Source organism: Oxyura jamaicensis, chromosome 5, assembly GCF_011077185.1.
Source record: "Oxyura jamaicensis isolate SHBP4307 breed ruddy duck chromosome 5, BPBGC_Ojam_1.0, whole genome shotgun sequence".
Taxonomy (NCBI): domain Eukaryota; kingdom Metazoa; phylum Chordata; class Aves; order Anseriformes; family Anatidae; genus Oxyura; species Oxyura jamaicensis.
In genome coordinates, this window is record NC_048897.1 from 25030136 (window position 1) to 25053416 (window position 23281).

At 49.2% G+C, this 23281-nt stretch overlaps 1 protein-coding gene and 1 long non-coding RNA gene across 2 annotated transcripts; both read left to right on the forward strand.

Annotated features, from left to right (window-relative positions):
- Positions 1 to 11597: 11597 nt before the first annotated feature.
- On the forward strand, positions 11598 to 12855 carry LOC118168294. The gene is made up of 3 exons (XR_004751471.1): positions 11598 to 11819; positions 11923 to 12004; positions 12604 to 12855. It is a non-coding gene; the product is annotated as an uncharacterized LOC118168294 (long non-coding RNA).
- A 5976-nt stretch (positions 12856 to 18831) lies between these two features.
- On the forward strand, positions 18832 to 22636 carry NFKBIA (NFKB inhibitor alpha). The gene is made up of 6 exons (XM_035328663.1): positions 18832 to 19297; positions 19602 to 19710; positions 20190 to 20400; positions 20919 to 21007; positions 21128 to 21388; positions 21881 to 22636. The coding sequence occupies exons 1-6, from the start codon at positions 19059 to 19061 to the stop codon at positions 21926 to 21928; spliced, it is 957 nt and encodes a 318-aa protein (XP_035184554.1). The 5' UTR covers positions 18832 to 19058; the 3' UTR covers positions 21929 to 22636.
- The last annotated feature ends 645 nt before the right edge of the window (positions 22637 to 23281 follow it).

Sequence of the window (23281 nt, forward strand, 5' to 3'; positions counted from 1 at the left end):
AAGGAAATGAGGAAAGGCCTGCAGAGGCCACAGGCTCTGACGGGGGAAAGCTTAGACATAGCAGCTGCTGTGCCCTGAGAAAACTGACATCTTTCAAGGTAGGGATAGAAGGAAATCCTCAGGAATGTGGGACCTCAGGTATGTCCAATACAGAGACACATTCAAAATGGGGAGACTTTGGGTAGCATCTGCAAAAAGTGGTCTTAAGAATTAGATTTGTATGTAGGACCATCATTTCTGCCTAAATTCTGCATCCTTTTGTGGCTTTGGTCTGTAAAATGGGGGTATGCAGCCTTTCCAAGTGACTGCAAGGATAAAAGTATTCATGGTTTTGAGGTAATGGTGCTAAAATTCTGGTAAATGGGGAGCCAGAGATAGATGAGGGCTGCTTACTCACACTGTGCTTCCTTTCTCAATAACTAATAGCATGTCTAGGCTTTGATGTTGATGGGTAGGCAGAAGAGTGGTCTTGATTAAAAGCATTAATTTACCTCTCCGAGATAACAGATTCATATACACAGGTCTAAATCAGGAGTAACTCCATCAAAATAAACAGCCCTCAGGTAAAACGGGTGTAAAAGAGAAGAGAGCCAGGCAGCATCTAGCAGATATACGACAAGGTAAATGGGTGAACACAAGGAAAGTGAATTATTGTTATTATATGTGCACGTTACATTCAGTGCCATTAAAAACTAATGCTACAAAGAAAATACCTTTCAGGCTTTCAAAGTATAGGCAATAGCAGCTGCCAAGAACTCATCAAAATCTGTGAATGTTTCCTTTGTATATGTTGCCTTCATTGCAGCATTGATGTAAATCAGGAGCACCTTCATTGGCATCAATCTGACGGGAGAAAAAAATCAGGTCTGCTAGCTCTAAGGAAATTAACTGAGACCCATTGACTCAAGAAAACCTTTAGAAAATTTGAATTGCATCTTAAATGAACATTTAATTTCATAATTTGTCACCTTAGATAATAATGTTAAGAGATCTATGCCAGTACAAACCACTGCGTTAATTACAGTAAAAGCCATCAAATTAAATTAAATTTCTGGAATCAATAGCATTTCTACAAGTACCATCCCTAATGACAGCCATACCTTTCATTAGGAGTTTTATTAATGCATGTGTTATATCTGTCACCTTCTTCAGTTGTGAGCAAATTTGCTATATGTTAATTCACACCAGATAACAATCGTTTTTCTTGTACTTTTCTTGTACTTGTACCTTCTAAACCTGCTGATAAGATATGTCAACACCTATAGGGTTTTGTTTTGTTTTGTTTTATTTGGGGATTTTGTTTTTTTGTTCTTTTTATTTTAAATTTGCTGCTACATGACAGTTTCCAGGGATTTTAATTGCAATAATAGACAATAATAATGAAGAGTAAAAATGTTACTCTCTTTTGCATGCAGAGTCTCCATGAATGTGGAGTAATTACCCCAGTAATGAAATCTAAGCACGTGAACTTTTAGAAGTTTCTCTTCTCACTTCAAGGGGAAAATATTCTCATGCTTCCACACAGACAAACCATGGCAATATTCATATAGTTATTTACACACACTCTTCAAATAATCTGCTTACATTAAGTTTAGACCTAATACTCTAGAAAATTCAGCATCACACCAGCCTTCCTGTTTATCAAGTGTTTTCACGCTGTGTATCACAGTCAAAGCATCACCTCCTTCAATAGACACTCTCATGACAAACTGCCAGGACACAATGAAGATTGCTGTGAGTGCATAACACCTTATGCTAATTTCCAGCATGTTTAATCTCTGCAGTCTTACCTCCTTCTACCAACCATATCATCAGCAAACTTTTCCAAAGCAACATAACCTTAATTACATTTTAACTTCATCACAGAGAGAAGTGATATATTCATTTACTGTTGGGAGGCAATTTTCAGGTTGAGCTGCAGGTGGTTTTCTATTTTCATGGTGACTGTTTTTTTTTCAGATAGGACACAACTATAACAAAGTATTAGAAAAAAAAATGTTCTTTTCCTTAGCTCTTAGTCATTCTTTAGTAGACTATAAAACTGATTAAAAAAAAAAAAAAAGCCACCACCAAAAAACACTTTTCATGTGACATCAACTGACTGTGTGAACATAAGGTTAAGTTGTCCCTCCTTTTGTCAACAAATTTTAGCCACTTAAAAGACAGCTGTCTAATTTAAATCCGTTGGCTAAATACTTTACACACATGAATGGCCTCTTTGGTCCCTCTGTGGCACAGCTGGGACACAGGCAACTCGACCTAGGTGTGATGAACCCACCTGTACCCTCCATGTTTTGTTCCACATCATGGGTGTCAGAAAGGAACCTCCACTTAGTTTTACTGCAGACCAAGAAGCCATTGGGGCACATACAGCATTTAGCATTAGTAACCCATATCTGAACCCAAACCCCAGGCCAACGACAAAGAGTGTCACAGACTCCCTATGCAGAACAGAGGGAGATGGAGAAAACTGACAAGTATGACCCTGAAAAATAACGAAAAGATATTATATTTGAGGCAGGAATTAATAAGAAAAAATAAAAGTTTTGCCAGACTCAAACAAGGAACTGGAAATACTATGAAAGATGTCAAGAAACAAGGAACTGGAAATACTATGAAAGATGTCAAGTAAAAGAACCTTGTTGACCTGTGAAAATTTTGAATTTAAGGATCAGAATTCACTTTCAGGTGCCAGAAGCTCCCAGGACATCTGCCCAACAGGCTGGGGAGACCCAGGGCATACGGACTACCTATCCTCACTTAACTTAACAGCATTGCACACCACAAATAATGCCTGTCTGTGAGAGGTCTGATTGTCTCTGTATCACCTGCTGTCTGCTCAGCTGCACCCTGTCCAGATTCACCAGGAGGTCAACATGACATGTATAAGCACATTCACAATGAAATAAGGATTACAACAAAGTGTTCAATTTTGCTAGGAAGCCCTTTAGATAGCAAGTGGAGCTGTCAGCCACTCTGCAACTTTAGCTGACATGAGGTGGTGTGGGGAGGGGAACTCAATGTATCCACAAATAATGCATCAGGTCCCCTCAGTTAGCTCCCAGAAACAAGGAGCAGTCTATGCCCTCTTTCAAAGAAGGTGGTGTCACCCAAGACATCCAGCATGGCACAGAAATGCTCTCAGGGCAGGCTCTCATGGCACCAAGTAGCCTTCCTCAGTGTTCATCAGCAGCTCCTCTTCTTGCCTATGAGCTCCTGCCTCACTGCAGGCAGGAGGAGGTAGAACTCTACAGGCTACCCTTTCCTTCACCCTGTGCTCCTCATTCAACTCGAGCGACCCCTGCTCTGTGATCTGAATGAAGGAAGGACCTTACGGAAAAAACAGTATTACTGTGTAGAACAAGTCTAGTGCACACAGGACGGCAACAGATAGGATTGTAACTTGTGGAAGATTCTCAAAGATCATTATAAGACACTTGTTTGGACATTTTCTTCCCTCTACATGCTTAACATTGCAACCTTAATGGTGTTGTTCTAATTTTTGTTACTTTATTATCACAGAATCACAGAATCACAGAATCATCTGGGTTGGAAGAGACCTCCAAGATCACCGAGTCCAAACTCTGACCTAACACTAACAAGTCCTCCACTAAACCATATCACTAAGCTCTAAATCTAAATGTCTTTTAAAGACCTCCAGGGACCTCCAGACTCAACCACCTCCCTGGGAAGCCCATTCCAGTGCCTAACAACCCTTTCAGTACAGAAGTTCTTCCTAATGTCCAACCTAAACCTCCCCTGGCGCATCTTTAGCCCATTCCCCCTCGTCCTGTCACCAGGCACGTGGGAGAACAGACCAACCCCCACCTCGCTATAGCCTCCTTTAAGGTACCTGTAGAGAGCGATAAGGTCACCCCTGAGCCTCCTTTTCTCCAGGCTGAACAGTCCCAGCTCCTTCAGCCACTCCTCATAAGACTTGTTCTCCAGACCCCTCACCAGCTTCGTTGCCCTTCTCTGGACTCGCTCGTGCACCTCCATGTCTTTCTTGTAGGGAGGGGCCCAAAACTGAACGCAGTACTCGAGGTGCGGCCTCACCAGAGCCGAGTACAGGGGGACAATCACTTCCCTAGCCCTGCTGGCCACACTGCTTCTTATACAAGCCAGGATGCTGCTGGCCTTCTTGGCTGCCTGAGCACACTGCTGGCTCATATTCAGCCGACTATCAACCAAAACTCCCAGGTCCTTCTCTGCCAGGCAGCTTTCCAACCACTCATCGTACCACTCATATGATTCAACCACTGATGAGTTCAACCACTCATACACCTGTAGCTCTGCTTGGGGTTGTTGTGCCCCAGGTGCAGGACCCGGCACTTGGCCTTGTTGAACTTCATACCGTTGGCCTCGGCCCATCGGTCCAGCCTATCCAGATCTTCCCACAGAGCCTTCCTACCCTCGAGCAGATCGACACACGCACCTAACTTGGTGTCGTCTGCAAACTTGCTGAGGGTGCACTCGATCCCCTCATCCAGATCATCGATAAAGATATTAAAGAGAACTGGCCCCATTACCGAGCCCTGGGGGATGCCACTAGTGACTGGCCTCCAACTGGATTTGACTCCATTCACCACAACTCTCTGGGCCCGGCCATCCAGACAGTTTTTAACCCAACGAAGCATACACCAGTCCAAGCCATGAGCAGCCAGTTTCTTGAGGAGAATGCTGTGGGGAACGGTGTCAAAAGCCTTACTGAAATCAAGGTAGACCACATCCCCAGCCTTTCCCTCATCCACTAAGCATGTCACTTTGTCATAGAAGGAGATCAGGTTGGTCAAGCAGGACTTGCGTTTCATAAACCCATGCTGACTGGGCCTGATCGCCTGGTTGCCCTGTAAGTGCCGCATGATGACACTCAAGATAATCTGCTCCATGAGCTTCCCTGGCACTGAGGTCAAACTAACAGGCATATAGTTCCCCAGGTCTACCCTCCGGCCCTTCTTGTAGATGGGATTTTTAGTTTTCTGACACAGCTAGACTCATTGCCAAAGACTTGTTCACAGAAGCCTTGGGATTTGGTGACACACTCCCAGCAAAGCAGCACAAAAAGGCCTGTTCAGCTTTATCTGTCCTAAAAATATCCACTTGGCTCACTTGAGGCCCATCTGGCCTAGTAACTCCTACAGTGGCCAAAAGCAGATGCTTGGGGAAATGTATAGAAACAGGAAAGCATAAAGTGATATTTCCTTTTAATGTATTCCCAACAGTCAGCAATGTTTGGCTCAGGCAATTCCTGAGTGATGTCTTTAGATTTAATAGGTTTAATAGATAGGCTTCTTCATCCATTCACTTCTGACATTCAGGATCCTCAAGGGACAGAGGATGTCTCCTGAGACTACAGGGGACGTATAAGGAATGGGAGCTAGGTAGAGGGGAATCCAGGGCTTCAGACCAGGCTTGGTCTCCCATGAAATAGTGACTGGGTAACCATGAGCAGGGACTGGATCTGAGGATCCTAGGAGAACTTGGGTCTGGCTGGGAACTGAGGCATTGGAATTTGAGGAGCTGAAGTCCTTTGCAATATGAAACTGCATTGTTCATAGACTTTGGGCCAGCATGAGACAGCACCCAAGTGGTGGTTCTCATCATCACAGTTTTGAACTAAAGCATCTGAACTCTGCCCAAGTCCCACCATTGTGCCCCTCTTACAGCTGGATGCACACCTGTGAGTCGTTCTGGCATCCCTGTTGCTGGTGCTTTGCTTCAGCAAAAATTAATTAAAAGCCTTTAAAGCTGTTCCACCAAAACTTAATGTAGTCACAATAATATTTACAAGATACAACATTAATGAACCTTCATTAATCAATATTATTTATGTTAATATTTTTAACATACTATTATTAACTCCTACACTAATAACATTGCCAGTGTGAATCTTCCAAGGTGGTCAAATGTGAAATGTAAATCAGCAACAGGTGGCTTTCCTGTAATCTCTGCCCTGCACTAAGTAGTGCTTGTCTCAGCAGTAGCTGTGTAGTTAGGCTTAGCATGGGGAGAGGGGTTTATACTAAAGCACAGTGACATGGTGGCACAGGGTAGTGGTCTAACATAACCAGAACTGGAAGCTGAGGTATGGAGGTCTTGCACCTTGCTCCTTTGTTTTAGTTAATGTTGGGCAGGTTACAAACAGTTGCACCAGGCTTTTTAGCATTCACAATAGATAGTAAACACCAGGCATGTGATGACACCTGCCCAGAGTAACTTAAACTTGCTCAGAAAGCTGGGTAGAGGATACAGTGTCCTTGGGTGGGACACCATGCAGGCAAGGTGGACCCCCTTTTTGACTCAAGCCAGCACGATTCATACAGCACTGAGCTCTTGGCATTAAGGAGCTTTGCAGTGCACTCATGGATGGCATTTATGTCAGATCTAAGCAGCTGGAGGATTCACCAACCCACTTCCAACTGCCTTGAGACACAGGACGTTTCTCAACCAGTGTGAAAATCTCCTGGCACAGGACATCTGCAGAAAGCTCAAAGGCCCTGTAATAGGCTGTGGAGAAGGAACGTATTAGGTTTATCTTTGCTTGTTATTTGTGAAGAGTTTCTTGTCTGCATTATTTTACCTCAGTCCTGGTATGTTAAATCTTTCTTCCTTGGAGATTTAAAGTATATTTGTTTTCAGCATTTCTCCTCAGTCTCTATCTGTTGCTTGCAATACTAGAATAACACAAAGACAAAAACAGCCTGATGTGGACTTCCCCTAGAGATGTCAGGTGGTCAGGAACAACCTCGACATTTCAGCATCCCAACTCAGCAAAATACAGATTCCTGGAAATAGGGTTTTCAGCCGTGCCAAGAATGCTGCACCAAGCAATGATGTTATCGATCCAGACCACACAATGAATGATAACTTCATGCACACAAGGACAGGTCAAGTGTACTTCATAAAGCATTCCTTGAGAGTCTAACGAAGCACAGGGCTATATTTTTGCCGTAAACCCACCGTTGTTCGCCTGGAGGCACGCTGCCACCTCCTTGGATCGCTCACCGAAGCAAAGATCAGTTTTGCGAGCTCTGAAAGTCACCCCCCAGCCTCTCATACAGAGCAAGGCCGGCTTGCAGGCTCGCTGCGCACCACTAGAGGGAAACACAGCACCACCCTCGGCAGCGGCCGCGGAGGCCGAGGGCCGGGAGAAGGCCGAGGAGAAGCCGGGCTCGTAGCCAGGGGCTGTCCTGCCCTGGGACAGGCTGCTGCCGGGCACTGCACGGGAACTGGGGCTGCGGGGGGGTAAATCCCACAAAGGGTGGCAAGGGAGGAACCCAGTCCCAGTGAACTGGAGGAACTGCTAGTAGTGAGAAGTTGGCAGGCTCATGGGGTCGAGGGCCTCCGGATGGGAGGCACACGGATATTTCTGTATGGATAACGTGAAGGGCGTCAGGGGGAGCTGCCCCTCGTCACTAATTAAATTGACATGAAGCGCTGCTCCCTGGTCCGAGAGAGAGGGGCAGGAGGTTTGTTCTCTCTTCATCACACTCTCTCTGAAGGAACCACCTGGAGGCTGAGAGGCCCCAGGCACAGCGCTCACAGGGACACGGCATCTCCCTAGAGGCTGCACCTCCAACCAGCCCAGAGGAGTGGGCAGGCAGCGAGTGAGGGCTCATCACCAGCCTGCCAGCATGAGAGCAGTGACCCTTCTCCACTTCTAAGGTGCCGGATTCACCACTTTCCAGCATGGAAGCAAGGGGTTCAGCAGTTTTCCTAAAAGTCTCATGTTTCAAACGTTGGCTTAGCAGGGAGAGGTGAATGCATTCAGCTCATAAAAAGACAGTGCTGGTCCAAACAGCTCCTGGATCAGTTTGTTGCTAACAAGAACACTATCAAAGGACAGATCAATGACACAAAGGTTGACAAGAATGATCATTATCGTCATCATTGTTCTTACTCTTACCTTGTATAATAGACATTTCCTCCCCAGACTTGGCCTTTAAAGAAAATAATGTCCAGTTCTCACCCTGTTGTTTTACATATCCTTGAATGATCTAGAAAAGGGAGTGAAGAGCCAAGTAGCAAAGACTACAGCTGATACAGAATTAGCCATACAGGTAATGTTGTGACTGAGAAAAATAGCAGAAATGTGTTCTCTGCTATGTCATATTATGAAACCCTATTTATGCATGAACAATCATGGGCTTTAAATGAACTGTTTTTTATTGTAATGACACAAAACTACTAGAGAATGTCCAAAGGAGGCTACAAAGATAGTGAAGGGTCTAGAGGGGAAGAGATGAGGAGCAGCTGAGGTCCCTTGTTTTGCTGAGCCCAGAGCAGAGCAGGCTGAGGGGAGGCCTCATGGCGGCCTGCAGCTCCCTCACGAGGGGAGCGGAGGGGCAGGCGCTGAGCTCTGCTCTCTGGGGACAGAACCCGAGGGAATGGCATGGAGCTGGGACAGGGCGAGGTCAGGCTGGGTGTCAGGAAAAGGTTCTGCACCCAGAGGGTGGTTGGGCACCAGAACAGGCTCCCCAGGGCAGTGGTCACAGGACCATGCCTGTCAGTGTTCAGGAAGCATTTGAACAACGCTCTCAAACATAAGGTCAGATTTTGGGGTCGTCCTGTGAGGAGCCCATGAAAAGCTCCCATATGAGAAGAAACTCAACAGGTTAGAAGTAGACTAGCTGAGATTTGGAAAGTAGACAGCAGAGGGTGGTGACAGTTCAGCCTCATCACTGGTGGCCTAAGAAGATGTAGAAGGAATCTCATTCCCTGTTTCACATAACAGAAGCATTCCTTTTTCTCTATTAAACTATGACCTAATAGTTTTAAAACAAACACCAGGAAGTCTTGGTAGAGTTTTGTTTTCATTGTTTATGTTTAATTAAATCTCATTGTCACAGGATACTGTGGAGACCAAAGATGTGGAGAAGCCCACCAAGGGATTAGATACATTCACTGCAGCTAAATCCACAAGTAGCTACTAAAGATAGGTGCACAGGAAGCTCCTAAAGTTCTGAAAGCTGGAGGATGCACAGTCCAGGAGCTGGACCATTACATATTTATTTGCTTCTTCTTTTTCTTCTGTAGGTATCTTCAGATGGACAGTGTCAGAGACAAGGTGCTGGACCATGTGGATTGGCATGCTACAGGCAAGTTGGAAAGCTGGATCACCACAAGCCTATGATTTTTCTGAAGTTCATGTGGAATTTAGGATGTAGCTGGGAACTGACTTTCCACCTACAAAGCATTATACCTGGGATACAGCAATGAATAACTCAGGAGCAGCTTCCCTGCACAACTGCAAGCCAGAGTTTCACTTGCTGGTCTGGAAACGAAGCAGGCAGTAAAAGTGATTAGCAGTGGAAAGACACTAGACAGCTGTAATCATCTAAATGCCTTCCTATTAACCATGTGAGAAACTAAATCCTCACAATCACATTCGTTAGTAAATGCTAATGACAAACTGACTGCATGAAGTTTCATTTGATTAGGTATAAGAATCCTACCCCAATATAATTACATTACACAGAATGACCTAAAAAAAATAAAACCAGCCTGCTTCAGAGAGAAAATGACTGTTAATAGTAAGAAACAAGCAGAGAAGCCCTGTCCTTGCAGTACAAGGGCTGCTCCTGCTGCCTAACAGCTTGACTGCACCCACATGCAGCCAACAGCTCATGGCGAATGGCGCAGCATGGCCAGGCACCCTCATCTGATGGTAAAACGCCACTAAGGTGCCTGGGGCAGCTCCAGTCTCACCATGGGACTTGCCACTGTGACCCATCCTGGCACAGCCCTGAGGATGCAGCGGATGCCGAGTGCGAGCAGGACTGAGCCAGTCCGGCTGCAGCACATCGTGATGATTCACTGTGTATTAGCCTCATTCAGAAAACTCTGAAATGTCATAGTGAGAGCAGATAGCGGGCAGCAGGAGAAATTTGCCTTGTTGATGGCTGTGCTGTTTCTCACCCCAGGGGAACAACGTGGTTCGACGGATGGGGCATTGGCATGAAGCATGTGAGCATAATCTGGCTACTGCTGACTTCAGAGGGGCTGGGTTTTTGCCATCCCTGGCACCCTACGTTGTGAAAGTGCGTCACCAGTCTCTGTGCTAGATATGCTCACTCTTTCCTGCATTTGCAAAGCAGCGTGAGAGCTAAACATAAGAATTCATAGAGAAATGTGAAAATAACACAGCAGACATCAGTTTTCTGAGCAGGCTGCCTTCTTCATAACTTGGCTGATCCTATTCTTGAAATATTGCTGAAAAAGATGTTTCCCTGAAATCATCTCCACAGAGCACGCACTGTTGTTAACTAAGAAATAGCTCTGCTCATGGCCTCATGCATTCACATTCAATTGCCATAGCATCTTCCTGCCCTGCTCACAAAGGAAAAGTGGCACAGACTCAGCGCCCCAAGTGGTATAGATTCAGGCTCCTCATGCTGGTGAGCAAGAAGAGGTAGGGCTGCTTGCCCTGCACACCAGCTGAACACAGTGGGGACGGAGCTCACTGCACCCCTGGGGGAAGGCTGAGAGCAATCCTAGCTCCAAGCTGAAGCCCACTGAATCTGTAACTTCCATCATTTCTAGATACCCAGCTCCGGAGGTGATAAGCACTATGGCAGTGTCTCTGAAAAACAAAATAATCACGTGTATTGTGGTCCATTCAGAGCACGAAGTACTTCAGGAAAAAAAAAAAAAAAATGCATCCTGATCCTAGGTATGGCAGTGATGAGGGCCATGAGGAGAGTGAGGAGAGTGAAAGCCTGAGCCAGAGGTTTTGGGAGGGGGTCAGACCACAGGAAATCCTTCAGACAGGGAGGCAGAAAAGAAAACATAGCCTCTCCAGAGAGGCTATGCCACATTTCTTTGAGGGCACAAGTCCCTCCTCAGCCAATGAAAGCTGCAGCCATAGGGCTCCTGGGGATCATGTCACCACTCCCTTTCTGCTCCCCAGCCTGACTGGTGGCTGCTGTGCACTGCCAGCTGGGGGACAACGTGCACGGAGGCCTCCCAAGCACCTGGCTGCCCTGCAGCCCCTCCCGCACCGACCCTGCAGATGAATTCTTTATACATAATCAAATAAACTGGAAGGTTATTAGATTTGAATTAACATTCACTAACACAATTGATTGTGTGGATTTTGTCATCTAAATGGTCAATGGTAGGACATTTGGATAATTATTACTGTTTAGTGATATTTCTTCAGCTAATTGTTTTTATTGAATGACTCACTTCGATGATGCAGCTGAAATTAGTGAGCAGCTGGGCTCCAGAGGACAGACTTTTATAAACCCAGTCCACCTCCCAGAGGCTCTATCCTTCCTGTGAGACAGCACATGTGGTCCCTCAGGATGCTCCTTAGGAAAGGAACCATTTGGGAACTATTTCTGCCAATGCATGCCATGGGATGATCTCTTACAGCGGCTCACCCCATCAGGCTTAAATAAAACTGAGCTGAACTTACCTAATAAACTCAGCTAAGGTGTTGTTTTTCCAAACTCCACTTGAGTGGGTGCCACCTGCAAGGGTAGCGGTGCAACAGCCCCGGGAGCCAAGATGTTTCCTCTTCCACCCTCTTAAACACACCCGCCCTCACTCCCAGGAGCAAAGCCCCACTGGAGCTGCCCTCCTGCCCCCTTCTCCACAGAGGGGCTCAGAGCTGAATTCGCCCACCTGTAAGTGTCTGGAAAAGCCTGGATGAGCGGCATGCTGCACCAGCAGAATGAGCACACCCGTGCCTGTGACCAACAGCTTCCTCTGGGTATGAGGTCTCCCCGGACCACTTCTGTGCCCCACAGACTGGTGGCATCACAGCAGTGTTTATCAGAGTCCTCTGTACAGGGCAGCTGAGGTGAGATGCTAAGGTATGTAGGACTGAGAGTAGGTCTCAAGGTCACGCTGTGCTGGAAACTGTGGTTTTGGGTCACCTGGCTTGTTTTTAATTCTGCTGTTGATCTCATTTGAGAGATGATGGGACTGTGCAGGCTGGATCCACCCACCCTTAACCAGGGAGGAGACGGGGAGCAACCAACCCAGTGCCTCTTCCCAGGTCTGTGCATAACCCCGTGCTGCTCCTGCACAGCCGGCAAAGCAGGGGAGCTGGGGGAGCACCCCTGGCCCAGAGATCAGGGAGCTTAGGCTTGAGCTTTTCCCTGGTCCCACAGCACTAGTGGCTGTGAGGTGACAGCAACATGACAGGCACACTGCTGTCTGCAAGGGGGTCAGACTCCTGGAAGCCCTGGTAGATGTGGATATTTTGTGGTGTCTTCTCCCTCCCAGGAATGCAGGGGGGAGAGCTGCCAGTTGGGGAGGGTGCAGCAGGGGCTGTGATGAGTGCAGTGGGATGCAGACTGTGGGAGGCAGGGGAGGCACCTGAGGGAGGGGTTTGTGCCTGTGCACGCAGATAGGAGCAGCATAAATAATATGACTGTCAAATGGTTGTTTCAGAGAGGGACTAATAAAACTCTGCACAGCTCGGGGGAAAAACACACCCTTCCCTCCCACTTCCCTCACTGGCTTTCCCACAGACACATTTCAGAGCCTCCATGAATCTCCCCATCTGAAGCATAAAACCAAAGCAGTGGCCCTAAGACTGTGCTACCAGAGGTCAGGGTTTTCCTAAACACATTATCTGTGTTTCCTGCTCAGAAATGTTGTCCCGGAAGAATCCAAGGACTACTTTTTCCCCACTTGTTCCCGGACACTGAGGGAAGGCAGGCACCGTGTGTCATCGGGACTATGCTGCGTGCCTCTGGACGTCACCACACCGCCCATGCACAAACCGTCTGGCCAAGAAGGAGCTTATCCCAGAGACAATTCTGCCTGGGAAACACCACAGCCCTAATTCTGTAAGCATCGCCCACTAAATCTGAAGAAATCAGAGCCCTGAAGGGCATAACACTGAGTGAGAAGTCATCCCAGGAAAGGACGCAACCTTGGAGGGAGAGAGAGAGAGACTTAAACTCCATCCAGACTGAAAAATCTGTGTGGTATCTCCATCTGCTCCTGCTTCCTCTGGAGCCCTGGTCATGACTCTGCAGCCCAGTACTGTGGCAATCTGTTCCCCTTTCCTGCATCGCCCAGTGCAGCTGGGAGACCCCAGCACCAGCAGGCACGGCACCCTCTGACGTGGATGTGCAGCGTATCTCTCTGCTGTCCCTTGGAGCTCTTCTCCCTGTTTTTTATCCTTAGCTCAGCTTCCATGGTTGCTGCAGCCCTGCTCTCGTCAGCAGCCATTTGTGAACTCAGAGGAAGGATGGGCTGGGGCAGGACATCGTGCCAGAAACACAGCTAGCCCTTCGCAGCACTGCCTGTGCTCCCTGCGGTCACAGCCAGAGCTCCAGGTCTGAGCACAGCCCAGAACTCATCCAGAACAAAAGGAGGGTCAAACCTGGGAGCTTTCCCAAGAGCAGCATCATCAGGAGCACGTCACGCAGAGATGCTCGAGGCAAAGCCCCAGTGGTGCCGTTTCGGCAGGTGCTGGCACTGACAGGAGTTTGAGACTCAGGTGCTTTATGTGGGGCAGGGGCAGGGGCAGGGGCAGGGGCTGGGGCTGCCTGCCTTCCTGCCTTCGGAGATGGTGTGCGCAGGAGGAACCAACCTCAGGACCTCTGCTTGCAGTCCCAGGGCTTTTTGAGGAAGTACCCAGCCCAAAGTTCATTTTCTGTGGTTCTCTTTTTTTTTTTTTTTTTTTTTTTCCCCTCAGGGTTATGCTCTTAGTATTCTGTCTAGTATTTCCTGCTTCCTTCCCCCTCGGCTCCTCAGCTATCTCACAGACACAGTTACAGCACTCAGTGCATTAGCCCCTGTGTTTGCCACATCCGTCCCCAGGGAAATCCCTGGGCCCACACACAGTTCAGCTGCTAATTCAGGCTTGCCGTGTGCTTGTCTTCTGTGGAGGGCTCCAGCTGCTTCAGCTACTTCCATATAAGCAGCATGTTGGCTTTTTAAACTCACCCAGGCTGAAGAGCAGCCTTTGCACCCACCAACTTTAGGCATCAGTGCTGCACAGAGCAACCCAGACCCGCTATGGCTTGGCTCGGAGGCTGCCCACGTGCGGCCTCTCTGTGGACAGTCCAGCTTTGTCCAGTTCAGGTCTTTAGATTGTTCAAAATATCATCTCGTACCACATGAAAATTTGCATCTAGAGCCAGTCTCAACCTTCTGGATCCCTAATCCAAAGAGAAAGGAGATGAGCTCTTTCCTGAGCCCATTCCTGCTTGCTGCCTCAACTCACCCTGTGCCTAACAGGGGCCTTGGTCTTGAAATCCCATGGAGCCACTTGTCTGCAGGGTCCCATGGTACTTCTTTCCCCACCTTTGCAGGATTCCTACTTGCTGGGAAAAAGCAGAGAACGTCACATTATCAAATGTCACAGCTGCCTGCAGGGGAAAGTCCCTTCGTAATTGTCGGTATGCTCCCAGTTCATATTTTCCCTGTCAGGTGCTTCCACTCTGTTTGCAGCCGAAGAAGGGGCTGTACTGATGGGCAGCAACAGTATTCGTGTAGCTGAAGGGGAAGTTGTACAACAAGCACAAGAGACCTGTCTCTGCTTCCCTGCTCTTCCCCCACCCCACATCTCTCCTGTCCTACGCGACAGCAAGCTTTGCAGCAGAGGGCAGCGAGCATCAGCTCAAGGCATAAGCACTGCAAGCAGCATGCTTTAACACAATTTCCACGGGAGAAATGAAAGGCAAGCACCAAGGAAAACTTGCCCTCCAAGTGGTAACAGATCTCAAATCAAGTGACCTATATTTACCTTTAAGGCATAACAATAAAAGCAGTGTAAATTTATACGGTACATCTCATCCCTAAGGATCTCCAGATACACAAGCAACTGATACATAAACAGCCCCACGGTTCACAAAGAGAAATGCAGATCTTCCCAGGGATGCAACACGTCAATTTAAGAGAGGCCAGAAATAAGCTGCAGTCTAAAAATAAAACCAGAGACTAGCGTGGTCAGCTGGAAATCTATGTAACATAATGTCCCTGCTAGGCTCTGGGCTGGACACCCTGCTGAGCTCCCTTTCTGTACCATGGAACAGCCACAGGATTTCAAATGCCTAGTCTGGACCTTGGCTTTACACGCGGAAAAAGTACCTCCCGTGTTGTTAGCTTAGATAATATATAAGTTTGAATAAGCCAGGGAAATGTTTCCTGCTGCATCCACTGCTGGACTTTTCAGAGCACCTGGCTGTCCCTTGACAGCCTCTGATCAAAACATGTAAGGAGGATGGTAAACAGCCCGCAGGGCACGGGCAGTGCTGCAAGCCACATCCAGGCTGACAAAAATAACCTTTGTTTAACTTTCCCTTTGTGTCCTTTCAAATTAGTAACAGGCAAATTATTATTAGAAAGTGGGAGGGAAACGTGTTCCCCTCGTTTAGCACTGGACTAGGCGTCTGGACCTGAAAGCAGCCTGGTCCTTATCTCGGCAGCAGCTGTAGATGGGCGGCTGAGATATGCTGGTTTGAACTGCAAAACGTTGTCAGAATGACAGCGTTTTCTAGCAAGTGCTTCTTAGCTTCCACTGCGTAGCAAAGTCCTTAATCCTCTGGAGAAATAAAGGGGAGTCCTATTCCAAAGAGCACACAGATTAGACAGGAGGTATCTGCACGTGCACTGGCACATGCAGGCTTACTGCTCTGCTTTGCTTTGCTCTTGGCTCTAGCAGCCTGGGCCAAGATCCTGCTGAATGTTGTGAACTGCCCTTCCTGTCATGTTTACTGCTAGACGTGCACAGCCCCTGAGATTAAATGGGAGGAAACAGTTAATAGATATCTGCAGCAGCAATCACAAAAGGACGAAGTTGAGGGACAAACTCTGGTAAATCAACAGCACCACAGCGACAGCACTAGACAGGTCTCATGATTAGTGTGGCAATCAGGAAATTACAGTTTAATGTGTTTGCTTGAGGAAGCAGCACGAGAATCTTTCATGTACTTTAAGAACTGATTAAAACCCAACTGCCCCTTTTCAGTATTCAGGCACGCAAGGCTGCTTCTCAGAGCCCCACCAGCTGCTTGCTGCTAGCTAGAATAAAACCAAACATACCATTCCTGCAGCCCGGCAGCTCTGCAAATTGGGTGTTCGAGGTACCTAGAGCAGTGGGCACTTTTGCAAAATCCAGTCCTTGGGTATCAAAACTACCTCCCATGGCCCCAGCCTTTTGCACTGGTACAGCACCACTTAGGTAGCCCCGTTTTTTGGGAATGCCCTCAGTGCTATGCCGTCCGTGTAACAAGGAGCCAGATCCATTTGCAGAGCATCTCCCACAGATCCTCACTAAGCTCCTTCAGGCAGCGGAGACTCCTAACATAGTCACAGATAAGAAAATGCAGAGACCCTCGATCTCAAGCTGATGAGTATGAAAAGCACTCCTGTGAGATGAACATACTTGTAGCAGAGGTTCTAAACCATAACATGCAAGGAGACGAAAAGGCATTCAGGTTGGCACAAACTACGGCAGCATTCATGAAGTTTGCTCCTGCTTCAGCGTGGCTAGATGTGATCTGTGTGCTGCTGGTGCTGACCCTAACCCTAGCCCTGTCCCTGTGTCGGGATGGCTGCTCCGTCCCCAGGGCACGTCACACGAGGCCAAAGGGCTGCCCAGCAAATCTGAGCAACCACACAACTGAAAGGGGAAAACCAAACACCGAAAAGTTGAGTGTTTCTTTCTGTTATATTTGTTCACGCTTGTGGACTGTATGGAAAAATGTACAGAGTAATTGCTAGAATGAGTTAACTTTCAGGAAAAGGACGGTACCTCAGTAGCATAAAAGCAGCACCGGTGACCTTCACCACAGCTAAGAAACCTTTGTTTTATATTATCTCCTACAAGCTTAAGCTATCCCTCTAAGCAAATATTGTAAAACACTATTGTTAGCTGAGAGGAGTTCCCGGGAAGATAGCAGCTTTATTTGTTTTAATAAGAGCCCTGCTTGCCCATGCACCCGCTGGCTGTCTGCTCCTGTACAGATGGATTAGGGTTAGGGCAGAGCCAGTTCTTGAGCTGTGCTTTTGGCTGCCTCAGCCTCAACACTGGCTCACGTCTGGGGCCCTTCATCAGTGAGACTGTCAGAGCTCCTATTACCACCGGGGACGTCATTTTTCTTTGTACAAAGAAAAACAACAGAGACGTCAGTAAATGTGCAGCACTGATGTGCACCCACTCCCACCCAGCTCCTGCTGCCAGGGCACAGCCAAGTACCCGGGCAACACAGCCCGTGCAGCAGAGGCTGGTGCTGCCTCTGCCGGGGCAGGAAGTGGGCTGATTTTTCCATCCAGAAATCATTTTCCATCTCCTTTCCGCCACCTACAACTGGCTGAAGCACCGCAGCATTGAGATGTACACAAAATGAGAGCATCTCAGCTCGCGTGCCTCCAAAAAGAGGTTTCTGCTGGCAAACACTTTCCAAAAATAGCCCCGAGGTTGCCTGTGACAGCAGCTGGAAGTCACTTGCAGAGGCAAAGAACTTGTTTTGCTGAACTCGGTTTCCAGCCATCGCAGCGAGGACGGGAAGTTTGCAAGTTTAATTTCTGGGTGGCTCTGGCGAAGCCCCACCGGGAGGCAGTTTAGTGCTGGCTGGGCTCGGTGCCCCTGCTAGTTGGATCAGGAGCTTGCTTTCCAGCTCCCCTCCTTGCTTTTGCACAGAGGCAGGTGGGAGGAGAATAATTTGTTAATTATATTTCCCCTGCCAATTTACATTAAAAAGGGGAAACTTTTTCAAGAAGCTCACAAAACTTTCATAACCCTTAACCTATAAAAGAAAGAGCTGCACGGCTTTTCTAAACCTGCCCAAAAGCACCACCGGGTTGTCCCAGGCCCAGAGATGAATAATGAAAAAAAGCCCAGGAATGGTATGGCTGGGCTGAAAATCAGAAACATCTGTTTACGGAAAGCCAGGCATCTTCCCTCTCCTCTGGCTCCCCCTTTCATCTTCGGATTTTCTCACAAGTCCTTTTTTCAAAGAGACACCATCCCATGGGAAAATGGCAAAAGCAAAAAAACTCTCAGACACTGTTAGTCAGCGAGGCCAGCAAGAGTTGCAAGAGAAGAAAAATTCTTAATGGGAATCCCCCACATCTGAGAAGCGGCAGCAAAATTCACCAGGGAAAAATTCAGCATCATCAACCTCACAGGCTTCTTTTATCCATGTGGGAGCCCACATCTATCCCGTTCTCACTGTGCACGGATGGGAGGACATTGGTATAGAGGGGCAGGGAACAGCTAAAATGGATGCAGAGAATAAGGGTACTGGGAGAAGGTACCACTTCTTGGGAAACAAAGTTCCTGTATGTACAGTCTGAAGGGCCTGGATATACAGGAGTGGAGCAGGATCCTCCTGCCTGCTCCTAATCCGGTGAGCTCTTCCACCGCAGAGGTGTGAGATCCTCCAGGTGCTGTGTGGTACCCGCACACCTGCAGGCTCTGCGATGTTTAACACCAGCCGCGTGCAGCATCCGAGTCTCTCCAAAGCCTGATACCCCCCGATAAATAAATAATTAGCATCATGGTGACCCTTTCTAGGCTTTAGGACACGGGGGGCGCAGAAGCAGCCCCACACCGCAGCCCCAGCTCCCTCCTGCAGCCCCCAAAGCCCCGTTTGGCCTCCGGGGGAGGGCCGCGGAGCCGGGGGGCTGCCTGCAGCGGGCAGGGGGCCCCGCGGGGAAGCCCCCGGGGCGGCCGGGCGGCGGCGTCCCCCCGCGGGGCGCCGAGTACTTCCCCGCCGCGGGCAGGGCAGGGCCGGGCAGGGAGGGCGCAGGGAATTCCGCCCTGCCGGGCCGCGCCGAGCCGGGCCGGCCCCCATCCCTCCCTCCTCTCCCCACCCCGTCGCCGCCCCTGGCGCCGAGCAGGACCGGACTCGCCCGGCGAGGCCTTGAGAGGCTGGAAATTCCCGCGGCGGCGGCTCCTCCCCCGCAGAAATCCCCTCCGCCGCCGTGTATATGCGGCGCGCCGCCGCCGCCGCCGCTCACTCGCGGATGCCCGCCCGGCCGGCAGCGCCAGCCCCGCTCCCGGCCCCGCTCGCAGAGCCCCGCTCCCGGCCCCGCCAGCCGCCCTCGGAGCCGCGGCGCCCCGCCGCCCTCAGAGCCCCGCCGCCATGATCAGCGCCCGCCTCGCCGCCGAGCCGCCCGCCGCGGAGGGCTGCGAGCAGCCCCGCAAGGAGCGGCCGGCCGGGCTGCTGCCGCCCGACGACCGCCACGACAGCGGGCTGGACTCCATGAAGGAGGAGGAGTACCGGCAGCTGGTGCGGGAGCTGGAGGACATCCGCCTGCAGCCCCGCGAGCCGCCTGCCCGCCCGCACGGCTGGGCGCAGCAGCTCACCGAGGACGGGGACACGTAAGTCGGGGACGGGGCCGCGGGGAGGCCGGGGAGGGGACGGGACGGGGACGGGGCCGCCGTCGTGGAGGCGCCGGGCGGGGAGCGGAGCGCGGAAAGTCCCTGGAGCGGCGCCAGGGAGAGGCGGCTCCCGCTGCCGTCGGAAAGCCCCGGCCGCCGAAAGCCCCGGCTTTCGAAACCCGCACATGACTGAGGCCGTGCCCCGGGCACCTCGTCACCCGTGTTCCCGCCGGGGGGACTGGGGCTTTCGTGTGGGCTGCCTAATTTACTTATTTTATTTATTTATTTTTTTATTTTGATGCAGTTTTCTCCACTTGGCGATAATCCACGAAGAAAAAGCCCTCAGCCTGGAGGTGATCCGGCAGACCAGCGGGGACCGTGCTTTCCTGAATTTCCAGAACAACCTCTGCCAGGTACTTGCACCTCGGCACCCGGGGCCTGGATCAACCCCCACCGCCCCCACAAAAGCCCTGCAGGGAATTCCCAAGGAAAAATCTCTTTTTTAATTCAGTGGATATTAAATCAAAGCCTATGTTCAGGAAAGCACCTGAATGACTCCGACCAGTGTTGGTGCAACACTGTCTCCCCAGCAGCGGCCTCTTACCGCCCCCATTTTTCAAATATAATGCAATGGGCTGCATCCCTCCTCGCTGGGATGTTAATGATACCCTTCTTACGGATTGCATGTCTGGTATCTGGAGAGACCCACGTTCGTTGCTTGCAGACTAACGAGCAGCTCTGCACTATGTCAGGAAGTGTACCAAACTGACTTTGCGGGGTGTGTTTCCAGTTGGGCAGAAATCCACAAGTGACTGCAGGGTTTGTGTGTTCAGACATTGCTGCCACGTCTGCTGTGTAACTCACAGGTTTGTTTTTTCTCTTTTGCCTGCAGACTCCCCTTCACCTGGCAGTGATCACTGATCAGCCCGAAATCGCTGAGCACCTCCTGAAAGCTGGATGTGACCTGGACGTCAGGGACTTCCGAGGAAACACCCCGCTCCATATCGCCTGCCAGCAGGGCTCGCTCAGAAGCGTCAGCGTCCTCACACAGTACTGCCAGCCCCACCACCTCCTCGCCGTCCTGCAGGCGACCAACTACAATGGTACGCACACGCTGCCATACACACACCTCAGTACACGGTGCTGCAGACAGGGCTGCTGACCTCTGGACAGCTGGAGAAGCAGCGTTGTTCCCATTTTAATGTTCTGGGAGGCCCCAGAACAATGCAGTGTCTGACTTCCTTAAAATGGCACGGGCTGCATCTCGTAGGCCTCCTCACTGTTGATCATTGGCTCTCATGGCTTTGAATTTTGCATTTTTAATGAGTGCTTTTGCAGTACTCATTACAGTTATATTTCTGCATGTTCTTCTTTTTTGTTGTTGTTGTTACAATAAGCCACAGTTAAACGCTGGAATAAAGCCTCTTAAGAAATCTTTCCAAATCCAACCCTATTAACCACACTTGATGGAAGTTGGAGAGCTCTTCTGGAAAATACCCCTTTGCTCTGGATGAACTGCAAACTTAAATATCCTGTCCTATCATCTTGACTGAATTATTAAGTGAATTATAGGGTGTTCCATTAGACTTACTCAAATTTTACCTTCATTTGTGTCTTACAGGACATACGTGTCTCCATTTGGCATCTATTCAAGGATATCTGGCTGTTGTCGAATACCTGCTGTCCTTGGGAGCAGATGTAAATGCTCAGGTATGTAACTTACACCATGAATTTAACTGAACAGGGCTGTGTAGTCACAAGAATCAACAGGTCTGACGCCACCAAGCCCAGCTGTCCTAACATGCAATACCTTGCGTTATTTCCTAACAGGAGCCATGCAATGGCAGAACGGCGCTGCACTTGGCTGTGGACCTGCAGAATTCAGAGCTGGTGTCACTTCTGGTGAAGCATGGGGCAGACGTGAACAAAGTGACCTACCAGGGCTACTCCCCTTACCAGCTCACGTGGGGAAGAGAGAACTCCAGCATACAGGAACAGCTGAAGCAGCTGACCACAGCTGATCTGCAGATGTTGCCTGAAAGTGAGGATGAGGAGAGCAGTGAATCGGAGCCTGAGTTCACAGAGGATGAAGTAAGTGGCCATTTGCACCTTTTTGAGAGATGGGTCAAATCCTGCCCTTTGTGGTTTGGCTGGTGCCATTCTGCTGACCTCTTACCTATATAACTTGTGGGGATAAATAGCTCCTGAAGTAAGGTTACACTGCCAACTGTCAGAAAGGTGGCAAGTTGGGGCAGGGATATAAATAGAATAAGCTTAAGAATAAAATACAAACAATACACTGGGGAATGGAGGTTAACTTCGCACGATGCGCTCCTCGGAGCATTGTTCTGTTCCTGACACCTACAGAACCTTGTGAGATAAAATGTAATTGGTGTTCTTTGCCTCCCCAGCATTTGTTTCTCTAACACTATTAGTGCTGTTAAATAGCGAACATAACCATTTCAGTGTAGAAATTAGACACCAGTGAAGTCAGGGCACACAGCATTTGGCTGTTTTCCCAGAGTACATAGGATACTCCCAGTAGGAGTTCTGCATTAACAGCATTCTGTGTTTTTCTTCCAGCTTATGTATGACGATTGCTGTATTGGAGGACGACAGCTGGCATTTTAAAGAAGAGGTTTCTGTGAAAATTGACTGTGTACATATGTATAGAAGAAGGGCTGACTTTCTTCCTTTAAAAAGAAAGTCTAAATGCAGAGAAGACAATACCGAAATACTACACTGCCCAGCCAGGAGCACGAAATGGTAACAAGAACAGTTGGTTCCACGTTCTGACCTGTATTTAAGTAACAGGAGTGGGATGTGTAACATCGTTAGAGATCTGTGATTACGCACAACACCTGATAAAGCGCTGTATATCTCGTCGTCTCAGCCAGCTGAAGATAACAGACTACTACACATCCAGCGTGCTGCTGACAGAAATGCATCAAGAGCCACCTTGCAACGCCAAGTACCACGAGGGGTGTTGTTCCTCGAGGCAAGATGGGCTCATGCAAACTCCCCATGTGCTGGAGACTGTGTTGGGCTGGTGTAACGCTGATGGCATTCCTTTGCCTTGCTGACCGACCCCAGGTGCTCTCGGGGCACGGGGCAGCAGGCAGAGGAGTTAAGAGAGGAGATGTGGCCTCCTGGCTGTTAGGAGAAAGGTAGCAATGATGTTAAATGTGGGCATTGGAAACAATGCGTTTCACACCGTGTGTGTCATAATTGCTACACTTTTTAGCAATTGTATAGAATGTAAATACTGTACATTTCTGTTTATAATTATTTTGGTACATGTGAGATATGTATTTATTAAAAAAAAGTCAGATTACTGTACCTGGCCTGTGAAGCAGTTTGTTGTCCCTCTCATTGTCCTGAGCTGCGTGGGACCCACATGGTTAGCTTTCTCAGAAGTACTTGACACTTAGTAGACCTACAAGGTCAGAGGCTCAGGGGTTTTAGGGGGTTTACTGCAGTAGGAGTAAGACACCTAAGCAGCTTTCAGCTCTCAGCCCTTCTGCAGCTAATTTTAGCAGCACACGTAGGTGTAGCTTCCTGTGCCCGTTGTCATGGGCGGGTAGGGGGTTGGGATTCCCCCTCTGTCACACAAGTGCCAGACCGCCCAGGCCATGCAGAGACTTCAAGACCATCTCTGGTGATAACCGCCCGCCCTGGTGGCACCTTTTGTTCCGTCTCCGGTGGCTGCGGGCACAGCAGGGATGCAGAATGTGGCTTGAAACTTGGCTGCTCTTGTATTGACTTGCTGAGGGAGATTTGCAGAGCAGCCCCGTGCCTGCCCTCCCTCTCATTTATCACAGCCCAGCTCCGGTTTGAACTCGGACACCTTCAGACTTTCCAGCGGGGATTTCCGCAGGAAGAGGGAGCGCATGCCTGGGAAGGAGCGCTGCTGTTTCCCCCCCTGAAATTCAGGCAGGGGCCTCCCCCTCCTCCCCACTGCAGGAGCTGCAGCCATCCCCGCAC

Excerpts from the sequence above, each read along its gene's own strand:
- NFKBIA (XM_035328663.1), top strand. The coding sequence starts at position 19,059 with ATGATCAGCGCCCGCCTCGCCGCCGAGCCGCCCGCCGCGGAGGGCTGC. Across the intron at positions 19,298-19,601 it reads CTCACCGAGGACGGGGACAC|TTTTCTCCACTTGGCGATAA; the intron begins GTAAGTCGGGGA and ends ATTTTGATGCAG. Across the intron at positions 21,389-21,880 it reads CTGAGTTCACAGAGGATGAA|CTTATGTATGACGATTGCTG; the intron begins GTAAGTGGCCAT and ends TTTTTCTTCCAG.